The 16861-nt window shown below is 49.4% G+C and overlaps 1 protein-coding gene across 2 annotated transcripts in view; it reads left to right on the top strand.

Annotated features, from left to right (window-relative positions):
* The window catches only part of ADCY9 (adenylate cyclase 9), a 105387-nt gene that overhangs the window by 68995 nt on the left and 19531 nt on the right, over positions 1-16861 (top strand). Inside the window, exons 4-7 of one of the 2 annotated variants that reach the window (XM_070362516.1) lie at positions 8306-8410; positions 8943-9160; positions 13622-13724; positions 16464-16675. In XM_070362516.1, coding sequence (XP_070218617.1) covers positions 8306-8410; positions 8943-9160; positions 13622-13724; positions 16464-16675 — 638 coding nt within the window. The remainder of the gene's footprint in view (positions 1-8305; positions 8411-8942; positions 9161-13621; positions 13725-16463; positions 16676-16861) is intronic. The other variant, XM_070362517.1, reaches the window with a different exon arrangement.

Consider the following 16861-nt stretch of genomic DNA (forward strand, 5'->3'; position numbering starts at 1 on the left):
CGTTGGAGCCAGCTCCTTTGCCTGGGCGGCTGTCTTCCAGGAGTCAGAGAGAGGAACCCCCTTCCCACGCCACCCTGCAGCTCAGAGGCCAGCACCGAGCACAGGCCAGGCCGGGAAGAGCAGGGAGGGGACCGAAACGTGGCTTCCAAGCCTGGCCTTCTTACCGGAGGACAAAGCGTTTCCTCAGGCTTCCAACTGGGCTGTAGCCAAGTAGAGAAACAGCTCAAGCCAGAAGTAGACGCTTCGTTGCATTTGTGTGCCACTTAAGATGATGTGCGCGCATGTGTGTGAGGCGGGGCCCTCAGCGCACCACATGCCTGCAGCGTTGGTGACAGCGGTTCTGCACTCAGTTGCCTTTCGAAGGTGTTTCGTCCTCCCGACAACATTTCTTATTCTAGTTATAAATCTACTTATGTACTTACGTATTTTGGGTCTGGTTAGGCAAAAGCAATTTAGCATACTCTGTTGCCATGTGTAAGTTTTCCAGATAATCTTGTGATCCCTGAAGGGTCTCTGTGCCCCTTCCCGGAGGGGACGATGAGAGCATATGAAGTGTCCTCTCAAATTAGTTTTGGGAGGAGAACAGGACATCCCCATCCTGAGACGAGGACACCCTGAAGGTAGCATTCCTAGATTCACAGAGTGGAAGGAGCAGGAGGAGACAGGAGGCCTGGTCTGCATGCCAGGATTTGCCACTCAGGGTCCCTCCTCACAGCCCTGCTCTGGGCCCTGGTTTCTGGGCGTCAGCAGGGCGAGGGCATGTGACTGAGAGTCATACCCTCCGGGGACCTGAGTGAGTCCCTGTGAACTGTCATCCTAGACTTGAAAGGCAGAAAGCTGAGGTCTGCTGTAAAGAATACGTTGATTATGATCTGGCAGGCAAGGTCTCCCCTCCAGTAGGGGTTTGTGAACGAGGCACAAGTGCATGAGCACTCACTGGGCCCAGGCCTCTGGGAGGATTCCTCCTGTGAGCCGGCAGTGCCTCACGTGGGTCCCTGGCCTGTCGCTGGTGTCATCCGCACTACTGTGAGCTTTTGTAATTTGCTGGGTCATAGACAAGTTCCTCCCTGTCCTTTCCCAGGATCTGCAGACTCTCTCTGTCAACAGGCTTCTTTCCCTTGGTTGCTGCTGCCATCAAGAGTTGGCTCCCGTGGGCATTTCTATCTCCCTATATCTCCCGACCCCTGCCCAACATGGGAAACCCTGCCCAGCTTAAGGGGCCTGTCAGAGAGAGGGTTTCCCCAAGTAGGTTCCCTCGAGCAGTAGTTTCTCAGGATGGCATAGGTGTCAAGTATGGAAAAAGTGTTCTGCAGTCAAGTCAGTGTGGGTTAAGTGACACTGAAGGTGTCTCTTTGCTCTAGGCCTGCTCAGAGCTTTAGCACAGTAACGTGCATGGGTAGGTCTCCAGAGAGCGAAATGGTATGCAGAGTTCTCTGGCCTCTTCACCACAGATTTCTTCTTTCAAGCTGCACCTTTTGGCAGCCTGCTTGTCTAGTGGAAGGAGTTCTATAACCAAGCCCAAGGACCCTGTGTCTGCAGCAGAGTCAGGGTTTATCTGCAGGTGCCAAGCAATGCGGTGGGGGACGAGCCTCAGACCACTCCCGCTTGGTCTTTGAGTTGAAGAGGAAGACTAGCGAAGCTGGAGTTAGTCGTCATGCTGTGGCATTTCTTAACTGTGGTTTCAGGAGTCAGGATGGCTCTGGCTCGTGATTCTCTGGCCTGGGGTCCCTGCTGGCCTATGGCTGGGGTCTGTGGCTCATCTTGCCCTGGAAAAAGCAACCTGGCGGTGACGCCGACAGCAGCAACGCAACGCGCTGATGATGCTGTCGGCAACACCGTCTTAGTCTCCTGACGCTGGCTGAGGCGTGTTCAGTTAGCCCAGCGTCGAGGTCAGAGGGCACAGGAAAGGGAGTAAGGTTTTGGATAGAGAGATTGATCATAAACTCAGCAGGGGAACTCGGTGTTAGAGTGACTCAGCTGCAGTTTCAAGGAAGAACCAAGGACTTAGAGGAAAGGGGTTGCATAAACTCTCGGGGAGTGAATCCACGCGTCTGGTCCTGTCACGCCTCTCTCCTGTGATGCGCTTGCTTCCTTGTCCCCCAGACTCCCCTCTTGCTGTCGCCCTGCAGCCCCCTTAGTCTCCTGTGATTCCTCCAGCTAGCAAGGCCACCTCCCTGTCTCTGAAGTCTAGCTCAGTTAGTCTGTACCACTTGGTTATAACACACGCAACCTGAAATGTATGCTTTCATTTCTTATGCACCTTCCTGTGAGCTCTTTGCACGCAGGACCCGTGTGTTACATAACTTCAGTTTCTCCTGAGTGCCTAGCACGGTGCCTAGCATGAAGTAGATAAGTACAGCTTCCTTTTGGCTTTTTTAACTTTTTGATGATGCACAGAGACCTGTAACTCTGCAGAGCTAGACTGAGGGCTGCACTGGAAGCCTGGGCAGAATTGAACAGAACCAAGGCAAATGCCTGCAGAGCTTTTGTTTTCTGCTCCTGTCACTCATACCCCATGTGTCTGTAAGTTATCAGCCAGTTCACAGCTAGAGAATCGCCACCTGATATTTCATAAAATAGTCTGAGTACGGTGATGACCTGCTAAGAAACAGTAGTGGTGTCAGAGGTCAGGGGCTTCGGCCCTGAGGTTTTAGGTCAGAGGGAACCCTTCACATCCAGTGTGACTGGCTTGAGTGACTGGCTGTGAGTGATGCTGCTCAGGAAGGTTCTGGCGTCCCATATTGTCCCTTCCCCACAATAGAGCGCTGGCACTCACCCACTGAGCCCCATGAGCTGTGAGAACATCTTATGTCGCCTCTGAAAGGCCTCCCCAGGAGGCACCTGCTTGGCTGATCTTGCATTTGCCTCAGTCCCTTATTCAGAACCCAGGGCATGTTCTCATGGGGCCTTTTTCCCTGTTTGCAGTTGGTAATGAGGCTAGTGGTGTGGATTTGCCCACGTAGGGGCGATTCAGAGAGGACCTGTTCCAGCTCATAAGGGTTATATTATACTTATATGGCTCTCGTGGTAAAGAATCTGTCTGCCTTTGCAGGAGAGGCAAGAGATGTGGGTTCAATCCCTGGGTCAGGAAGATCCCTGGAGGAGACCATGGCAACCCAATCCAGTATACTTGCCTGGAGAATCCCATGGACAGAGGAGCCTGGCGGGCTATGGTCCACAGGGTCGCACAGTCGGACATGACTGAAGCGACTTAGCATGCACACACACACCTGGGACCACCCTGCTGTTTCAGTTGCTGTGGCTTTTTAAATGACTCTAAGAAAATGATCGCCTCTTTTATCTCCTTGTTATTTATATGTGAAATCATTATGAATAGGCTCAATCTGGCGTGAGGGCCTTTTATTTCATTGTATCAATAGATGGAAAAAGTAATAGACTTTTCTCTTTATCTGTGTGTGTAGTTTGTGCCTGAGTGCTCAGTCATGTCTGACTCTTCGCAATCCCATGGGCAATAGCCCTCAAGGCTCCTCTGTCTGTGGGATTTTCCAGGCAAGAATACTGGAGTGGGTGCCATTTCCTCCTCCAGTGGATCTTCCTGACCCAGGGATCGAACTCACGTCAGTTTAGACATAAAGTATTTATTGTAAATAATTGTCTGAGTTAATTGGTGGTGATGGTTGCACAATTCTGTGACTATACTAAAGACTACGAATTATATACCTTAGATGGTGAGTTGGATAGATACAGCATGAATTGTACCTCCACGAACCTGCTGTACAAATAAGTAAATAGTAATCTGAATGCTGGCTCTGAAATGTGGATGCAAAGTAAGTTTTGTTTGTTTTTTTTTAAAAGGACTTTTCAAGTTGCATCTATAGTTTTAGTCGTGTGCATGTTTCCTTCAATTAGGAGGAAGCACATCACGTATAAATCGATAGCTCTTCCTTGTAGAACTCCAGCTAATAGATTATAAAAAGAAAGAAAGAAAATCAGCTTTAGAGCATCACAGTAATAATTGCTTCAGGCAAGATCCATTGGTGAGTTCTAACTGAAGTGGATAAAAGTTTAGGGACAAACAGGACATTTGCATAGCCTCCCAGCATCTCCCCTCAGGTAGTTATTCATTTTAAAGGGAAGGATATTGAGGGAGTTCCCTGGTGACCTAGTGGTTATGGCTCTGCACTTTCACTGCCCTGGCCCAGGTTCAGTCCCTGGTCAGAGAACTGAGATCGCCCAAGCTGTGCAGCTCAGCCAATAAATGAACAGATAAAGGGAAGAAGAGTAACTTGGCAGTGGAAAACCTAGCAGAGCCCACCTTCAATGATGGTTCGCATCACAATGAATGGAGCCAACCCCCACTACCGCATGTTATGTGCAGAGAAGAGTGCATCCCCTCTATGGGATTCTTCCCTCAAACCCCAAACCTCCACCAACTTCTGAGAAAACATTAGATAAATCCAAGTTCAAGGGCCAGAACTCATCAAAAGTGTCCCAGACTGGAGGAGACTAAATGTGCATGGGATCCTGGAACAGGAAAAGAACGTCTGAATGAAAACTGCATCAGGGACTTCCCTAGAGTGGTTAAGACTCCCAGTGGTTAGGACTCTACGGCTGGAGCCACAGGTTCGATCCCTGGTCAGGGAACAAAGATCCCACATGCCACGTACCATGGCCAAAATAAATCAATTAAGTAAAACATATGCAAATTATTTTGAATTTGCATGTATTTTAAATATTTTAATTTGAATGTTTTTGAATATTTGAATTTGCATGTATTTTTTCCCAATTATTTTGAATTTGCATAAATTGCAAAGCAAATCTGTTGCAAATAGTGGAATGAATCTTGACAAATCAGTATATATTTTTTTTAATCTGCAGTGTGGTTAATGGTATGGTGCCAATGTTAAGCTCTTCATTTTGATAACTGGACCACGGTTCATGTAAGATACTAACTGTCAGTGCAGCTCGGGTTTTTGTATGGGACTCTCTGAATTGTCTAAGTCTAAAAGTGTTTCAAAGTAAAACATTAAGTATACACATATAAAATATTATGTTTGTATTGTTTTGTTATAAATATAGTTATTATTGTTATATACTACACTACACATGAATTGAAATGGGAAGGTTAGTCCATTTCATTTAATTGACATGATCAGGTAGTAGAGTATCGCACATGTAGGGAATTTCCCCAAATACCAAATATTTTTTTACTTTGACTTTCTGATGGAACTTTATCATAGCACAATGACACTCTTGCCTTATCAGCCTCGGTCATTAAACTCAGTGGTTGTTTAGGGCTCAGAAACCTGAGGAGGTTTCCAGGGTTCTGCACTCCATGACTTGGAGGTTTTGCGCCTGGTTCTTACAGATGTGTGTTTTGTTTGTTACTTTGCCTCCAGTATTTTCAGGCTGTCCGCTTGCTGTTCTTACTGTTTCTGGATGCCTTTCATTTTCTGTAATAATTACTGCTTCTGTCTTCCTCTAATATTTGGCTTCTACTTTTCTCTAGGATTTTGTTAACAGCAGTCATCCATTTGGGAGTGTGCATGCCTGTGCAGACCCACTAGCTTGGGGAGGGTGCCTTGGCCCTCCAGTGGCAGGCTGCAGCCTGGGGAGCCTCTGCCCCACATGGCAGGTGGCCCCTGTTCACCCAGAGGTGTCACATGTGTGGTTGGGGTCTGTACCTGTGACTCTGGGCCAGTCCCTTCTCTCTGTGCCTCAGTGCCCTCGGGTGGGAAATGGGCTGATCACAGTGTTACCCAGGTGCTTGGGAGGACTCAGCACAGGCCCCTGTGGGTCATGTGCGCTCTTGCTGTGTATGTGCTCCTATCTGCCATGTTCTACCTGCGTCTCGAGTTTAGGAGGCAAGGGACACTTCTCCTGGTCCTAGGAGGCTTGCTGAGACTGAGCAGGCAAAGCAGGACTTTCCTCATGTTTTCTCCTTGATTCTCAGAAGAGAGGTCTCCGTGTCCCCTTCCCCTTCCTCGACAGCTGTTGGCTTAGAGCTGGTTTTATCTTGTGAAGAGAAGTGGCCTTGAAGAAAAATCTATCTTATAGCTCCGTGCCATTCATTCTAAAGAGAATATAAGGTGTGTGTGTTGAAATGTGAAATGTGTTAAAAACAAATACAGAGGCACCCAGGTGTGTTAGAGAAATAGTTACAACCTTCCCTCCAGAGCTCTCGTCCCGATGCGGGTGGCCGAGGGGTAATCTGGGAAGATGCAGAGCTTGCTCCTGGCCTTCTCCATGGGAGCTTGGGTTTCCTGGGCAACAGCCAGCACACTGCTCGGTGTGAACAGTCCCTTGTCCCGGGGACCTTAGCAGGTCTTGGTGAAGCTTCCCTTGGTGGCACTTAAAGGAGCCAGGAGGTGGCTATAACTGCCCAGGTCACTTCAGGAGAACAAGGCAGAGGAGATCAAAGTGCCAGGATTATTCTTGGGTCCCCTTTGTGTCAAGAAAAGAGGCAGAGAGAGGCTGCTGCGTGGTGGTCAGGGGTCAGGAGCCCCATGGTCGGACCCCCCACTGTGGCCAGTCACTTCTGCCTCGCAGCAGTGACAGGAGGATTAACAGAGATCAGGCACATGAGATCATGGGTGTCGCATGGATAAGCACCTGACAGGGTGCACTGGCACGTCCTAGGCACTGAGGTGTCTCCATGTCTTGGCAGCTGCTGTCATTAGAACAGTGGCTTTGACCCACTGCGCCTGCAGAGAGGCTGCCCTGCATGTCAGCTGCTCAATTCAGGCATGCCCCCAGAGCCCCCAGCCAAGGCTTCTTGGGGTCAGAGATGCCGACAGCTGCTCAAGGGGAGAGACAGGCCTTTAATGATCTAGCAAACGTTTCACAGAGGGAATTTGTGTGCCTGACAAAACCCAGTATGTAGGGTGTTTTAATCCAATTAAAACAAAGCAGGCAAATAGTTCAAGTTGCTGTGTGTCTAGGGGGCAGGGGATCAAACCCGCCCACTGTTACCTGGTGAGACCCTCATGGAGCACAAGGGGCTCCCCCAAGAGATCAAGGGAATGTAGAGATATGAGAACATCTCCATCAGGGCAGACATTTTTCTCTAAGGTTTCTGTTTCATTTGTTTTAAACTTAGAATCAATACAGTTTCCCCCAGAAAAGAAAAGGGATTTGAACTCTAGTTTGTGAGAAACGAAATCCCTGCCCTTTCTTTTTGGTTGGCCAAAAGGTTCATTTGGGTTTTTCTGCACGAAGGTATGAAAATCCAAACAAGCCTTTTGGCCAACATAATACTATCCCGGTCAGTACTTGTTTACAAATTGAAGTATAGTTGTTGTATGATATGATATAAGTTGTGCATGCTAAGTCTCTCCAGCTGTATCTGACTCCATGACCCTATGGACTGCAGCTAGTCACTCTCCTCTGTCCATGGGATTCCTCAGGCAAGAATTATAGGTATACAGTATAGTGGTTGACATTTTTAAAGGTGATCTTCTCTTTGTAGTTATTGTAAACTACAGGCTATATTCCCTGTGTGGTATCAATATCATACCCGGCAGTGTTGAGTCTTTTCGAGGTCAGCTAATTCCTGCAAATGTGTGAGAAGGGCTGGGTCTGTAAGCTCGTCCCTCTGCTTTACAACAACAGCCCACCTTCGCAGGGAGCTTGAGAACCTTCACTTAGGGTTCAAGTGTGGGTTAGCGGCTAGTTTAACAAGAGCTGTATTGAGATATAACTCACATACAATAAAATTCACCCTGTAGAGCATCTAATTCATTGGTTTTTAGTATGTTCGTAAAGTTGTACAGCCATCGCCATGGTCAATTTTAGAACATTTTCATTCCCCTGGAAAGAAACCCCACACCCATTCCAGTCACTCTGCATCCCCTTATGCCTCTCATTCCTGTGAACCAGTAGTCTCCTTTCCGTCTCTGTGGAGTCACCTCTTCTGGACATTTTATGTGGATGGAGTCCTATGATATGTGGCCTCTTGTGTCTGGCTGCTTTCACTGAGCGAGTTTTCAAGGTTCATGCATTTTGTCGTGTATATCAGGGCTTTATCCCTTTGGAGAGCTGAATAATGTTTCGTTCTTTGGACATCCCCCATTTCATTGATCCATTCACCCGCTGATGGACATTTGAGTTGTTTCTGCTAAAGAGTAGCCGCTGTTAGGGTGCATTCACGTACAGGCCTCTGTATGGATGTGTTTCCATTTTCACGCTGCCTGTTCCTTTGTAACTTGTCCTGAGACGTTTGGTAAACTTTCCGTTGGGTTGTGCCCTTCTTGTGTGACAGATTGCAACAGCAGCCGACTCATCTGAGTCACATAGTGAGGTTGTGTTGCCCGAGTGAGCTCTACGCTCTGTGCTCTTCTTGTAGACCTGCCCATCGTGCGGAATCACGTTCACTCCCAAGCCAGAAGCTGGTGCAGAAGGTGGAGCGGTCCAGAACGGCTGTCAGGAGGAGCCCAAGAACAGCGCCAAGGTACCGGCTCTCAGCCCTGGTCCCTGCCAGCGCCTCTCTCAGTGTGCCCACCAGAGGGGACGTCCTGTCGGGTCAGCTTCTCAGTTCTGAGGGAAACTCCTCCTGGGTGACATCACTGCACACCTTCTAGTCCTCTGGGTTTTGGACAGACGGGTAAAGAGCAGGATGGATGCTGACCTGGTGGGACTCCCTGACGGCAGTGAGACCTGAGGACGTGTGGCTGAGGGGAGTTTGGGAGGCTCTTTGGGGCTGGAAGCTGGACTCAGTGGCTGGTGGAAGGTGGATGTGGAGGAGAAGAGGGGCCTCCTCAGGATGAGAGAAGAGTCTGCCCCCACCATGTCCTGGTTGCCTGGAGGAGTTGGGGGGAACGGGGAGAAGCAGACGGTTGCTCGGGTTAGAACACAGACCTGGAGGTGCGGGTTGCAGTGTGTGGGGCACAGTCCAGGGGCCTCTGGTGTGGCTGCGTCGGGGGGACGGCGCTACTGCAGCCCACACACCAGCCTCTGCTTTTGCCCTGCTTGTCCTGATGCAGGCCTCCGGAGGACCCAGCTCCAAAACGCAAAATGGACTTCTGAGTCCTCCCCCGGAGGAGAAGCTCACCAACAGTCAGACCTCCCTGTGCGAGATCTTACAGGAGAAGGGCAGGTGGGCAGGCGTGAGCCTGGATCAGTCGGCTCTCCTTCCGCTGAGGTTCAAGAACATCCGGGAGAAAACGGATGCCCACTTTGTCGACGTTATCAAGGAAGACAGGTAAGAGGGAGCCAAGGCTTGCAGGTAGAAGCACCGCCCCCGCCCCCGCCGCTGCCGCTGCTTTTCTGAGTCCCCTTGCCCCCTCCAGTGTCAGTGTGTCAATAATTTGAAATGAACAGAGTGAATAATACGGAGGGTTCCCATTATTCCCTTTATACCCAGTTTACCAATGTTTAACATTTTACCGTGCTTGCTTCATCCTCTTTTCTCTCCCTGTGAAATTATGTGTGTTTTTTTTTTTTTTTTTCTAAACCATTTGCAATACATTGGACACATTGTGCTCTCTACCCCTTAAGACTGTATTTCTTGAGAACAGGGGTGTTCTTGTATATGATCATAGTTACAGGCTGCAGTTCCTGTCCCGGTTTTGTTGGGTGGCCCCCTGCGTCCCTGACAGCATGTCCTCTCCTCTGGTCCGGGACCCGATCCAGGATCATGCGCTGTGTTACATGGTTGTCAGGCCTCTTCCATCTTCAAATCTGGGGGCAGTTCCTCAGCCATCCTTCATCTTCCAAGACGTTGACGTTTTTGAAGCATGCAGGCCAGGCTCTTATATAAAATCTTCCTGAAGTTGGATTTGTGTTGAATCCCTCAGGATTCTGTCTGGGCTGTGGGTGTGTCCACACCCAATGGAGGGGACTCGTTCTTCTCCAGCCCTAGAGGCCCAAGGCGCCACTATGATGACCTTCGTCGGGCAGTGAAATTGATCATCTGGGTGACTGTTGCCAGCTTCTGCAGTCTGTGCTTGTTGTTTTCTCCCTGTGACTAGTCAGCCACCCATGGCATCATGTAGAGATCCTGTTCTTCATCGCACTTCACTTGACTCATCTCCACTGATGACTCTTGCCTGTAATAGTCCTTACTGTGCTGGTCAGCATGGCGACTGTCCTGCTGCAGCACTGACAGCACGTTCTCCACTTAACACTTGGCATTCTGCAGTGAACAGCCTCTCCCCACTTACCACTTAATCTCTCCATGTATGGACATAGAGGTCCATGTAAACCCACATGGAGTACTGTTTTACTTAACAGGGCATCATTGATCACTGTCCTAAAGACTGTGATGCCCTAGTCATCCTGAATCTGGCCACGGGAAGCCCCCGTTCAGGCTGGCTCTTGCATCCTTTTGACGTAGCTCTTTCATTTGTTTTGAGCCATTTCTTCCTTTCCAGCACAACAACTCATTTTATATTTTCCTTGCCCCAGCGCAGGCATCAGCTATTTCTCCAAAGAGCCCTGGCTCCTTTTATTGAAAAATGGTACTTAGATATGTTAGTTATTAATGTTCGATTGATAGTAATCAAAGGCATACATTCACTATGTGACTTCATTCCTTTTACATTCATTAGAACGTGTTCTGTGATTTCTGCATGTGGTCTGTTTTGGTGAACGTACGATAACACACTTAAAAAGAATGAAAACTCTGCATTCTCAGGATGTTGCAATCCATAAACCTCAATTAGATTCAGGTGATTGGCAGCAGTGTTCAGATCATGTGTCTCTCTACTGAAAATGTGGGCGGTTTTTCTATCCATTATTGAGATAATTGATAAGATGATTATTATTTCTATCAATTATTGAGATAGTAAATAATCCCCAGCTATGGTTATGGAATTGTCTGTATCTATCGCACAGAATTGTCTGTGTCTCTGTCTCTTTGTTTCAAGTATTTTGAAGCCCTTTTTTAGGTACATACACACTTGTGAGTGTTATATGTTCCTGGTAATTAATCCTTTTATCATTTTGAAGTGTCCATCTTTGTGCCTAGTAATACTCTGTCTTGAAGACTGCATTATCTGGATATTAACAGTCACTCTAGCTACTGTTTGCATGCTATATCATTTTCCATTAAAAAAAATTAAAACCTGGGTCTTTATTATTTGAAATACATCTCCTGTGGGTCTTGCTTTTTAAATCACTCTGACAATATCTGCCTTTTTATTATATTTTAATATACTTTGTTTTTAGCCATACCTCTTTGCATTATTTTTCTTTTAGTGGTTGCTCTAGGCAGTCTTATATTTTTGTAGTCTTCCTATCGTTAATATAGTATCATTTCACTTTAAATGTAGAAATCTTCTATCAGTATAGGTACATTACCTCTCCTCTCATCCTTTATGCTATGGTTTTCACATGTTACATATATATACACATTATAAACAACAACCTCCAATTCCAACCTTTTGGTAACCTCAGGTTGGTCTTTTTTGATTGCTTTTTGTTGAGGAGGGACCATGTTTTCCTGTTTCCTTGCTTGTCTAGTAATTTTGGATTATGTTGTGCACATTGTATACAAAACTCTCCATTCTGTTACATTCCTTTGAAGAGTATCAACTTTTTGTTTGTTTCAGCAGCCAGATAAGTGATCTGAACTCAAATGCCAAACTCTGTCTCCCCTGAGGTGGGCAGCAGCTGTTCTTTTTGCCTTTATTAGGCTGCTTGGAGTTGGCTGCACACATGTGCGTTTCAAGGGTCTGCCAGAGATGGGAGCAGAGCCTGTGTGCAGAATGTAGGGCTCTCCCTTCTTGGGTCCTCTCCCTCTGGGATGCCCAACCTCATTTTCCGTCTGTGGGCATGCTGAACTCTCTCTCCTGGTTTTCCAAGTCAGTGAGACTGGAGCTTTTCTATCTGAGTTGTAGCTATCCTACACATGGTGCTGACGAATGGCTCTCTGCAGATGAAACCCGCCCCCCCCCACCCCCAAATTCAACTTCTTCCAGGTGTAGCTCCACTTACTGCTTCAGGCTAATCGCCAGTGTTTTCAGTTGTTTTTATATTTTGTTCAGGGTTTACCTTGTGACTCAAATGGTTAAGAATCTGCCTATAATGTAGGAGACTCAGGTTCAATTTCTGGGTCAGGAAGATCCCTGGAGAAGGAAATGGCAACCCACTCCCGAATTCTTGCCTGGGAAATCCCTTAGACAGAGGAGCCTGGTGGGCTAGAGTCCATAGGGTTGTCAAGAGTTGGACACGACTGAGTGACTAACACTTCAGGGTGTGTGGTCGCTATCTGAGAAAGGATTGATCCAACATGAGCTCATCCCTGTTCCCAGAAGTGGGATGGCCCGGTATTCATCTCAAACAAGCAGCACAGCTTACAGTGTGGATCCTGCCTCTTGACTCTTTGCGACCCCATGGACTATATAGTCCATGGAATTCTCCAGGCCAGAATACTGGAGTGTAGCCATTCCTTTCTCCAAGGGATCTTCCCAACCCAGGGATTGAACCCAGGTCTCTCTCAGTGCAGGCAGATTCTTTACCAGCTGAGCCACCAGGGGCAGGAGACTAGGGTTTGATTCCTGGATTGGGAAGATCCCCTGGAGAAGGGAAAGGCTACCTACTCCAGTATTCTGGCCTAGAAAATTTCATGGACTGTATAGTCCATGGGGTTGCAAAGAGTCAGACACGACTGAGCAACTTTCACTTTGCCTCTTGACTGCAGAAATACAGCCATTACGTTTCCTCCTTGTAGCTGCTTTGTTGTTTTTCCCTCTGTCCTCACTCACCAAGTGAAAGGGAAGATGGAGGGACAGTCAACACTTGGGGGTGGCGTTTTTTCCTCTGCTGAACCTGAGAGCCATAAGGAATCTCGCACTTATCACCAGGAGTCGTCTGAGCGTGGAAAGGACGACGTGTAGTGGCCCTTGCTGTGTGCTGGGCGCCTGATGGGCACTTCGTGTACTTAATCTGCTTTAATCATTCTGGCAGTTACTGTGTGAAGCAGAGAGACAGCCCACAGCTATATTTTCATTTTAAAATTATATTAACATCCCCTTAGATTTATAGTAATTTTCTGCAGGATAAAACGGATATGACTATTTGCTAGCCATCCGTAAAAGAATGAGAGAACCACGTAAAGCAGGCTTGATTTCTCTGCTATTAAAATCATCGAGCATTATCATTTTTCAGGTTTCACACGCAATCTGCATATGTGACAACGGCTCCAAAATTACACTGACTGTAAACACAATTTTGTGATAACAACCTGTTAGCGGTGACAGTGGTAATTACTGTCAGTGCTCTGAGTGACAGGACAGCCGGTTCTGAATTATGTGTGCAAGGAAGCCTCCGAATCCACATAAGCACGATCCACGCAGGGACCTGCTGGTCCTTCAGAGGGGAGCGTTTCATGGAACAGAAAAAGCTGCCGCCTCCTTCTAATTCTGGATGCCAGAAGATGTTTTCAAAAGCACAGTTCTACTGCTGTGTGTTATATTTATGGTGAATGGGCATTCTTTCATGGAGGTGCAGCCTGAAATGGGATTCTGTGTAGAAGCACGAAGGACTTTCCAGAGAGTTCTAAAGGGGTGGTTGAGCAGTATCTATTGTGCAGTGACTTTCAGGTTCAGCCTTTGTGACATGCTCCACAAACGGCATCTCTGTAGCTAACAGTGATCCTCTGATAGAATAAGTGTGACGATTGTGCTGCACGTTGATTGATTGCATTTATCATCTCTTCTAGCCTGATGAAAGACTACTTTTTTAAGCCGCCCATTAACCAGTTCAGCTTGAACTTCCTGGATCCGGAGCTCGAGCGGGCCTACAGGACCAGCTATCAAGAAGAGGTGTGTGTTTCCTCATAATTTTACTAAAGACGTGCCGGTTTTACTCAGTAGTTCTCAGTCTTGTGCTTGGGCAGCCATTTTTCATTTTCCTGAGCAACAGGAATTTGAAGGCTCATTTTGATCTCCCACAGTCTGTATGTAAGCCCTGAATTTCACCTGTATGTGAATTCATCCCCACAAAGGAGAAAACCCTAAATCTGTCTATAGCAACTCAGCTTGTCACCTCTTGGTCTCCTTCCCCTTCAGCTGGTGGGTGCCCAGGCTCCCCGGCCATGCTCCAGCCCCTGGAGGCCTAGTATGGGGAGGGGGGCTCCAGCCCCACCTGTTCTGTTCTCCAGGAGGACTTCTCTCCCTGTTCCCTGTTGGCTTTCTTCCCACTGTGATGGGACACAAATCAGGCCTGCCACCTCACTGGGATTTCCCAGATGCTTCAGGGCTGAGCTCCCCTCCACTGCCCTCTCCTGCCTTAATTCCTGTTGTCCTGTAACTCTGAGCCCAAACGTCACTTCCTTCAAGAAACAGTCCCTGACTGCAGACTGGATTCCCACCCACCCCATACCACCCCCCACCCCTCCCCCCTGCCCATTACACCGTGTCTTCACAGCTGGAATCCTGTATTGAAACCTCTTCTTGTGGGACTGTTGAATCATATGCCTCCCTCCCTGGACTCTCAGCTTGGGGAGGCAGGAGCTCATCTCTTATTCTCTACTCTATGTGGTGTCCAGTCCTCAAACCTGCAAGCGTTTGGTGGGGCTTGATGGGAGCGATGGACAGAAGCAGTAGCCTAGAGCCTGGTTTGGGTTACAAGCAGCCAGCCCCCTGCGGTCTTCCTAGACCTCACCCAGCTGTGTTACAAGGTCAAAAACACATACCCTCCCAGCCCAGAGCCAAAAGGGTTTCTTATCCGACTTCCATTTGTTCATCCAGAGGGTCACCCCTTAGTGTCTGCTGCATAGGGCCCGACCAGGCCCGAAAGTCCTGGTGAACCAGACAGGGCAGGTCATGCCTGTGGGGTTGGGTTTCATGAGCCTCTTGGGACCTGAATACCTGTGAACACCCCAGGCGGGGCTCCTCATGTGGACTTTTGAGTCAGTTGATTGATGCCTGGGGAGCAGAACATCATCTCATTTAGTCCACACAGCAGCCTTTTAAGCAAGTTTATGATGATCCTCATTTTGCCAAAAGAAAGCCAAGGCCAGGGAAGGTTGAGAGGCTGAGACCCCGTCGCTAGACTGGAACATCCCCCAACTGCGGTGCTGAGTGCAGAGCCTCCCTAGCAGCAGGCATGGGCTACCCACCCCTCTTGTCACCAGATGCTCCCTGAGCACCTGTTCCTGGGACTGAGGCCGAGAGATGACAGACGCTCTCGGGGAAGCAGTAACCTGGCAGAAGTCAGAACCCAGACTTCTGGGTCCCGAAAGGCCCTCAGAGCACACTGACCCCAGGTTGAGGGCCTAGAGGGAGCCCATGTTAGTGGGAAGGCTGGCAACTAACCCAGTGAAGGAATGTTGCAGAGAGGGGCCAGCAGCTGCAATCCTTGGAGATGAGATGGAGCCTGGGTACCTCCAGGGATCTGGGGGCGCTTCCATCTGGCAGATGGGGTGGAGGTGGCAGGTGGGTAGCTTCCTGCACGGTGGATGTTATGCCAAAGGCCAGGGGAGCTGGGAAGGATCCAGAACAGGGGGTGGCACCATCAGACTGTGCTGTGTAAAGGTCACGTGGCTGAGCCATAGAAGGTGACGGGAGTGGACGAGCCTGTAGTCTAGGGCGCAGGTGGGGTGCTGCCCCTGGAACTTGGGGCAGGGGGTCGAGGAGGGGAGGGCTGCAGGAGCAGCGGAAGGCTCCAGGCGTCCCCACTTAGGCTCCCACTGCACTCGGTGTTTTCCCAGTGAAGCATCGCCATCGTCCACAAGGTGTCGGTCCAGAGTTCATCCTTGTTCCAAATAAGGACACGAGGCCCAGGGACAGTGGGTGACGTGGTCAAGGCACCACAGCCCTGGCTGGGCTCCTCCTCGCCTGTGTGATCTTGGGTGGCCCCTCGCCTTGGTCTCTGACCTAGGCCCTGAGACGAGGAGCATTTCCTCCTCAAGAACTGTGTGAGTGTGGAGTGAGGCTGGTCCCTGCAAGGGTCTACCTGGTGCTTGGAGCTGGCCTCTCTCTCGGACTCTGGCTTTGTCATCATTTTTCCCCTTTGCTGTGATTCTCTAGTACCCCGTGCGTGTCGCTTTGTCACACTGACCACACCACCATCTGAGACGCTCATCTGCCCACCATTAGGCTGTGAGCCCCCCAGGGGCATTGTTTCCCGTCTGTCCGTACCCCCTGCATCCCGTGCAGACCCAGGCCCAGAACAGACTCCTGCCATTACTGTTACTGCTGCTCTAGCCCCGCCTTCTGCTTCGGTCAGGAAGCCCCGAGTCTGGGACCTGGCTTCTAGCACGACTTTCCTGTCAGCAGCATATTTCAGGCTCAGTGTGTCACACGCCTGTGAGAATTTACTGGTTTGTACTCAGCTGCTCTGTGACCTTGGACAAATTTCTGCACTTCTCTGTGCCTCAGTTTCCTCACTGTTGGGCAGGGGGTAGTATCAGGGAGACGGCTGTGTGAAGCATTTCTCGCCCCGCACCTGGTCCGTGGGAGGCAAGTGTGCAGCAGACACCCACTGTTTCCCACCTGGGTCGCCTTCCTCCAGGCGGCACACCCAGCAGCGTCTGTTAACCTCCCCACCGCCCCTCCCAGCAGGTTGTAAAGAGCTCTCCCGTGAGGACTTTCGCCAGTGCCACCTTCAGCTCCCTCCTGGATGTGCTTCTGTCGACAACAGTGTTTCTGATTCTCTCCATCACCTGCTTCCTGAGGTACGGGGCCGCCTCCACGCCGCCCCCGCCGGCCGCCCTGGCAGTCTTCGGAGCGGCCCTGCTGCTGGAGATCCTGTCCCTCGTGGTCTCTGTCAGGTAAAGGCCCACCTGCGGGCTGCTCCGCAGCTGTTAGCCTTCAGCTCCCTCTGCTGGCATAACTGCCAGCCGGCTCCGCGAGTGCATTTCTGGACGGTCCTCTTCTCTTCCCTGGCCCAGCCCTGCTTCACAGGCTCCTCCCTCGTGAACCCCTCGGCACAGGGGGTCCCCCTCCTTATCTGCAGG

Source organism: Bos mutus, chromosome 25 (genome assembly GCF_027580195.1).
Source record: "Bos mutus isolate GX-2022 chromosome 25, NWIPB_WYAK_1.1, whole genome shotgun sequence".
In the NCBI taxonomy this organism is placed as follows: Eukaryota; Metazoa; Chordata; class Mammalia; order Artiodactyla; family Bovidae; genus Bos; species Bos mutus.